Source organism: Sesamum indicum, linkage group LG12 (assembly GCF_000512975.1).
Source record: "Sesamum indicum cultivar Zhongzhi No. 13 linkage group LG12, S_indicum_v1.0, whole genome shotgun sequence".
NCBI classification, from domain to species: Eukaryota; Viridiplantae; Streptophyta; class Magnoliopsida; order Lamiales; family Pedaliaceae; genus Sesamum; species Sesamum indicum.
Window position 1 is genome coordinate 4517866 of NC_026156.1, and position 7598 is coordinate 4525463.

The 7598-nt window shown below is 34.8% G+C and overlaps 3 protein-coding genes and 1 pseudogene across 3 annotated transcripts in view; 1 reads left to right on the forward strand and 3 right to left on the reverse strand.

Moving 5' to 3' along the window:
• LOC105175580 (guanylate-binding protein 1) overlaps positions 1 to 579 on the reverse strand; it is a 7731-nt gene extending 7152 nt beyond the window's left edge. The window contains exon 1 of the mRNA XM_011098064.2: positions 157 to 579. Within this exon, the coding sequence (XP_011096366.1) occupies positions 157 to 411 (255 nt within the window). The 5' untranslated portion in view covers positions 412 to 579. The remainder of the gene's footprint in view (positions 1 to 156) is intronic.
• On the forward strand, positions 2529 to 3011 carry LOC105175581 (homeobox-leucine zipper protein ATHB-52-like). The gene has a single exon (XM_011098065.2). It carries the CDS (start codon positions 2529 to 2531, stop codon positions 3009 to 3011), a length of 483 nt encoding a protein of 160 aa, XP_011096367.1.
• On the reverse strand, positions 4839 to 5660 carry LOC105175582 (glutaredoxin-C9-like). Its single transcript, XM_011098066.2, has one exon. It carries the CDS (start codon positions 5413 to 5415, stop codon positions 5029 to 5031), a length of 387 nt encoding a protein of 128 aa, XP_011096368.1. The 5' UTR covers positions 5416 to 5660; the 3' UTR covers positions 4839 to 5028.
• The window catches only part of LOC105175584, a 3531-nt pseudogene continuing 3177 nt past the window's right edge, over positions 7245 to 7598 (reverse strand).

The window sequence follows — 7598 nt, forward strand, 5'->3', positions numbered from 1 at the left end:
GATCAATTTACCAAGACATGTTAGAAAACCTTGTGGACTAAGCAAAAAAACTTAAGTAACTGAGAAAAAACAAGAAAGAAATGATAATGCCTTTACCACTTAGATAGTCAATTCTTAATCCAATCAAAAATATCCAACCAGTTTTCCAACATTCACCTGATTTAGTATAAAACTTTTGCCCTGACGAGCGCGGCCGCATACCGATACCACACCAACCGGCTCCTTCACCAACTGAAGCAACGCCACCGCCTCGGGATCCATGTGAAATTTACCTTTTTCGTCGGAGTACACAAGACGAATCGGCCTCGCTGGTCCGGCGGACATATTAGACGAAACAGGTGCAGGCGGAATCGAAGGAGACGCCGTGTGCGGAGATTCACCGGCGGAGCCCCTGCTGAAAAGTCTCATCATTTTCGCCCAGTCTTCGCTTCTATTTTCTAGATTATCTACAGGGAAGAGGGATCAAGTTGGAGATGAGAGTGCTAGGGTTTTGAATAAGAAAGGGGAAAGAGGGAAAAGAAAAGAATTTTGTAACAGGGGGAAAGCTAAAGGAAATGAAAGGGTACTTCGGAAAATTAATTCTGGCTGGACTAATGTCTGCTTTACTCTGAGAAGCAATTACAGGTCAGCCAACGCTCACACATTTTCTTTTTATTTTTTTTTTCCTTCAAATAATAATATATTGCAAGACTCTTTGGACCACTGTTTTTTTTTAATTTTTGGGATATTAAATGATAAACTTAGTAATGGAATCTCTGAGATAAAATAAAATTATTTTATTTAGCATCTGACATTTAATTTTTTTTATCAACTTTTCAAATTCAATTTGACTTGTAAAAATTGAATCATATATCCCGTTTTGTGTGGTAAATAACTAAGTAGAATTTATTTTGATATCTAAATTTTGGTATTATTATCGAATTGATATATGAATTTTTATAAATAATTAAATTGATACCCAAATTTTTGCACAAGTATCAAATTAATACTTGAGCTTTTGTAAATGCTTGAATTGATACTTGAGTTTCTCCATAATTATCTAGTAGATACTAATGTCTATTTTAAAATATTTTGTAAAGACAAATATATCATTTAATCTAAAAATAGTTTCTCTCTCTCTCATTTGAATCAAAATTAGTTCTAAGTATCTATTTATTTATCATGGTACATTACATGACTAAATAAATAACTTGTTTAAATTATAATAATAAAAGTATATTAAATAGTATTGTATAAATAGTTTATCCAAAATACTTGATGGAGCCATTAATTTTATAACTAAAAAGCTACAATTTTAATACTAAAAAGAATATAAAATAAATTTTAATCTTAATTACTTTAAAGTTGCATTATTTAGGAAAAATAGTAGAACAATATAATTTATTATTATAAAAGATACATAATAATTACAAGTTAGTATGAAAATGACACCAATTGTTCGACAATGACGGTTAGTATGAAAGGAAAATAATTTTTTTTTTAATAAAATCGTGTAAAACAGATATTGAGATTTCTTTGTATTGAGTTGATGTATGATAATGACAATTTTGTCTGATTATTTGTTTTGAAATTTCATAGTTATCATTAGTTTATACAATGCAAGTTTGAGATAAAGCAATCACGTATATAATAACCGATACTTGTTCTGACAAAGTAAACACTAATGGAGTGACAGTTAATGAGGCCTGATGGGCCTCAGCCCATGCATTCCTCATGGGTCTACTTCTTGAACATAGAGCCCATTTGGCCACTGTCAAACGGAATAGGGAATTATCCTATAACTACGTTTACGTATTCCAGATTTGATTAATTAATATATATTATAAATGAGGGCTGGATGGAGGCGATATGGTTGGAGAGGTACGTGTAGTTGGCGAAATTCATGCACTTCCAGATCCAGGTGAAGCCCAGACATTCAGCACTGCCATTTTCATTAATTAATAATGTGAAGTTGGATGAAATGTCGTGTTTCATGACACCCCAAGTTCTTCCCCACATTAGTCGTCGTGTATTGATTTCACTTCAACTCTCATATGGCTTGTCAAGTCTTTTTGGTGGGCCGGGGCGTCCAACTCCCGCCGCCATCCTTCTCTTCTCATACATCATCTTCTCCTCATTTACAACGACGTGATTCCTTTATTTTCACTGTACATACTCTGCTGATCTGAATTGAGTTGGGCCGTTTGCTAAATCTGATGAACACACACACACACACACACACATATATATATATATAGCATATAGATATTAATTTGCTCCCCTCGAAAATGGTAACCAAAGTTACATTCACTCTTGGCAAAAATTTTATTTTGTATCGACCAACGGTTTCAATTAATTTCAAGTGAAATTGTAATCAATGTGTAGGCCAAACCCCACGTGGTGACGGCTTTCATGTTCGACAATGACGGGACACCAATTTTTTGCTCTCACTCATATTACATCTCTAATTTTTCAGTTTATAAATTCCCAGATTTGGAGTCCATATTTGCCTGCAAATTGAGAATAGCACAGCTGATGACAATTTTGCGATGGATGAGTTCCGATGTCCTCAAACCCGAAAGCAGCAGAGCAAACACAGGAAAAGGCTGAGCCAGGACCAAGTGAGGCTATTGGAAACCAATTTCAACTTCAACAACAAGCTCGACCCGGACCGCAAGTCCCGGCTGGCGCTGGAGCTGGGCATCCCGCCTAGACAAGTCGCAATTTGGTACCAAAACAAGCGCGCTAGGGAGAAGAACCAGAGCCTCGAGGCCGACCACAAGACCTTGCAACAACAACTGGAAAACGTGGTGGCTGAAAACGCAAGGCTGGAGGGAGAAGTGGAAAGGCTTAAAGCTGAGTTGAATAAGATCCATGACGTTTTGAATGCTTTTAATTCATCGACTTGTTGTGAAGAAGTTGGGAGCTCCAGTTTGAGTTCTGAGCAGAATTTGGAGAAAGAATTGTACGCTGCTTTAATCGGTGTCCGAGACCCGTTTGTGGCGCCGGATGGGTATGATTTCTTTGGTTAAGTTTGATGTCACTTGGCGTACGAGGAGGGACTATAATTGGTTTACGTTGTTTGTTTATAGCTTTTCAATTGGACCAGCATGTCGTCTTTCTTTCTCTTTTTAGGCCTGCAGTTCAAAGTGTGCCATTTCAACCCTTAACGGGAAATTATACTGTTACTGGGCTACCACCCTGAGAATCAGTGGATAGAAAGGCCTCACGTAATATTGGGCCTTGGCCCAATTTCTTTAGTTATTTTGTCTCTCACAGAAGAAAGGGAAATTTGAATTGAAAGCTATTCGTGAGTATTATTTTATTTTATCATCTTTTCCTTTTTTAATACAATAAAAGGGACCAACATACATACTGTATATAGAAAGAATTGAATATTTAAACAGAATTTAATACAATAAAAAAAGTTAAAAAAATTTTCAATACTTTTAAAAGTAACCTTAAGTTAATCAAACATAGTTTAAATTAATTTACAAAAAACGTCATGAAAATTACAACAATTAGACAACGTAAGCATAGTGAATGCAAAGTGGAGAGTGTTGGGTTTATGTCATTTTGATGTAACTATTGATTAATCCTATTAAACTGACCCAGAAGTAGAACTAATCCATGGGCGAAGAGGACAAAAAAAGAGTAGCTAGGTTCAGAGAAGCTTTACTATAAATAAACAATTGAAGTACGAAAAGCGTGCAATTCGTTTTCTTTTTCCTTGTTTCGGAAAAAGGAAAGCGTTAAGACCGACCGCCCATTCAGCTCACCCAGGGGATGTCCATCTGAAAACGCGTTTCTGGGATTCTCAACCATTATTAAATTAATCCTATTTCATTAAAAACAAATTATATATTTAACGGTACGATTCGATTTTTGACGATTTATTTAAGCTCTAAATTAAAATCAAACTAATAATTGAGTTTGATTTAACTCTAAATTTAGAATTGAATCATAAAAACGATTGGATTAAGGCAATTTTGGGGGATTTGAATATTATTTGATGACCCTAGAGAAATTACCCGGACATTTAACGACGTCATTTGCTAAGAAATTTTGGTGTATGTAATTAAAAAAGCTGGTGATCCATCTTTGCTGCTATTTATCTTGAATTGACAATTGACGTCCTCCTTCATTCATTCACTACTAAATTACAAATAACGTCGCTTTTCACCATTGTTTCTAGTTAAAACCCTCCAAAAATAATAAATACTTTTTTTTTAATTTTTTATTTCCATCTCTCAATGGAAAAAAAGCCGTTGTCTTACAAAAAATTAATAATTTTATATCATTAAATTAAAACATCAGTCAATATTTAATAATAAGTAAAAAATACAAACATGGTATCATCATCTTTACAAAATTATGAGAAGCTCCAATGATCCTACGTTGGCAATAACTGAATTTGATCAATTTATTAGTAAGTTTAAATATAGACAACTGCCAAATCTTGAAATGTGAAGTTTCAAATAAGATCTGGACTACGTCACTTGAAGGTGGAACATTTTTTTATAAATCAGATGCAAATCCAAAATCTTTTAAAGTTTGATCTAATATCTAAATAAATTCTGGTATTATTGCTATTTTCAAATTAAAACTTGTATACTTTATAATTTTTATTTGCTAAAAAATAAATAAAAGTTCCAACGTAAGAGCAAAGTGGGCATAGTTTTATATTGTAGTAAATGACAAAATTGAGTAGGGACAAAGAGCGCATTTTGTGATGATGTGCTGTTCGGATGCTGTAGTAATTAATCAGGCCGATTTTTAATTATTTCCTCCTTTTTCTTGTTAAAGATAAATTATTAATTGATCACAAGAGAAGAGAAGAGAGGGTGTTCATTGAAATCAAAAATGACACGCAAAGCACGAGTTAGGTAATAATACTATGTACAAAACTCCAATCAAAGCTTTCTTTCTTTCCATCATCTACAACATTTCCATCTTTTCCTTACATAAATTTAAAAAGAAAAAGAGAAACAAAAGTTTAAATCTGCTGTCTTAATCCAAAATTACTGAAGTTCAAAGACAAACTCAGTCTCAAAGCCATAAAGCTCTGGCTTGTCTTAACCTGGGAACCAGTTCGCCGGAGATATGAGCACCCATAATCTCTTCCAGCCCACCGAACAGTTCTCCGCCAACGAACACCGCCGGAAACTGCGGGGCGGCGCTGTTGATCTCCGATATTTCAGTGATGACATCAGCTTCGTTTTGGTCATCCACGTGAACAATTGTAGGGCTGACGCCGTGTCCGTGCAGCAAAAGCTTCACCACGTGGCACATGCAGCAGCCCTTCCTAGCAAACACCACCACCGCATTCTCCGCCACCAGTTTTCTCACGCTTTTGGTGTCTCCGCCGGAGCTGGAATTCCCAGGCGGAGTGGCGGCGGTGGGCAGCCAACCTCTATATGGGATCGCTTGTTGCATGATGAGTGGTTTGGTTTTGTGGGAGAGAGGGGCAAAGGAAAGGGGGGAAGGGGAACAGTGGGATGGTGGGTAATTATATAAGTTGGAGAGGGGGTGTTGTGTTGTGGGCCGGTAAACTCTAACGTCAACGACGGTGACGTAATTTCAAACGTCAGGGTTACTGTAGGGACGTGGGCGTACGTCGTTGATGGTGGCACAGGCAAATTCCAAGTAGCGACGTCCGTCTGATGACGGCTTTTGGATCTGGTCAATTGGTCATTAGTCGTTAATGATGAGGGTTAATTAATAATGATGGGATGAGATTAGTTATTTTTAAGGTGGTGGAGTTTCAAGAGAGTGACGTGGAACCGAACCAATTACTAAGGTGACGCCGACCACGGAATTAAGGGTGACGGTTCGTAATAAGATTATATTAATTTTTTTTATTACGTGAATAATAATATTGTGGTGGTTTTTCTTTCTTCTTTTTTAATTGAAATCGTGACGTATTAATTTATATATTTTATTTTTATTTATAATATATATTAAAATAAAAAAATATTTATTATATACACATATGGACATAGACGACTCATACAACTAGTATTAATATGAGAGAAGAAAGTCAGTTTTGACTTACAAATCAGTTTATAATACCGTAATACTAAATTTTGGAATACCAATTATACCATTAAATATCTACAATAATATAATTACTTACTTATGGTCCGTGATATATTTTGACAGCTAATTATTATATCATATTTATTCTCTACTTTTACTTATATTTATTACTTGGTCCATTTTTAATTATGTATTGATTTTTATTTTTAAAACGGATAAATTTCATAAAACTCTCATGTGTTTCCAAAATTTAGCTAAAAACTCCCTGTTTTTTTTTTAAAAAAATATTACATACTCTGCTTTTTTGTTAGGTAAACCAAACGGTGTTATTTGCTGAATTATGGATCTATCATTCTCATATCAACCATTGATTTTCAATTATAAACAATTAACGGTCCAAATTTTAAGTAATTTAAATATATCTTTTATTTATATATATACTATACATGCACTATATAATATATAATATATATTTAAAATATAATATAACTATATAATATATAACATGTACCTGCCGTCGCCGCCCCCTTTTGGGCGATGGCGAGGTTGCCTCTTTCCACCTCCCCCACCGCCCCCTTTTGGAAGGGGCGGTGGCCAGATTTGGACGACGATCGATGGTGGATGCCCAAAGAAGAAGGTAAATTTTTTTAAAAAATAAGCAAAAATAATTTAGTTTTTTTTTTAATTTTAAAATTTTGATTTAATTATTATTTATAGTAAATAATATAACTTAAAATGATTAATATTAATTTTTAAATATTTTAATATTTAATTAGTATTTATAATATTATAAGTGATTTTTATATTGCATATAAATTTTTAATATGAAAAGTGAATTTTAGTATATTAACGCAGTGGGTTTTGGGTTTGTTTATATATAATTCAAAATGTTTTGGGTTTGTTTATATATAATTTAGGTGTGATTGAGTTATTTAAATAGGAAGTGCCAGTCAATGCATGATATCAGGATATACATGTAATCTGGACCCAAGCATACAACTATGACGTGGGAACACATTTGTCTACATTCGAATTTGGACGGATCAACAGCAGATGATGACAGTAGGGGAGGTCATATGATCGGAGTTGTTAATAATAACTTTGAATAATATGTCCTAACTCTCTGATTAATAATCTTAAAATACAAACTCATATGAATGGTTGTCCGCCCAAATAGATTTGGGTTGGGTTCCACGAGAACTATAGTCTTGGGCCTTTACTCCGTATTTCCTGTGGAATTGAATTGTTTATCACTGCAATACACAAGTTGAACTGTACATGCCTTGTCAATCCAAAAATACAACTATACTCTGTTCAGATCAAAGCCTTCAAAAGATCCCAAAGTCTGGTGCTGCTCCGGCCGCTTTCCAGCTGCATTATCCTCGTATAATCGTTCAACCGATTCAGCACCATCATCGCTCAGGTAGTCTATATCCAGAGATGGGGAAGCATCCAAGGTAGCAAAAGAAGGAGAGGATTCGACTGGTGCGTTCACTGAAGCATCTAACGAACATAGTGCCAAGTTTCTGTTCCTTCTAGCCACGTTCCTCCTGGCTTTCGCTCGCCATCTTTTTAGACCT

Bases quoted from the DNA above. Each gene is read 5' to 3' on its own strand.
- LOC105175582 (XM_011098066.2), bottom strand. From the start codon at position 5,415: ATGCAACAAGCGATCCCATATAGAGGTTGGCTGCCCACCGCCGCCACT.
- LOC105175581 (XM_011098065.2), top strand. From the start codon at position 2,529: ATGGATGAGTTCCGATGTCCTCAAACCCGAAAGCAGCAGAGCAAACAC.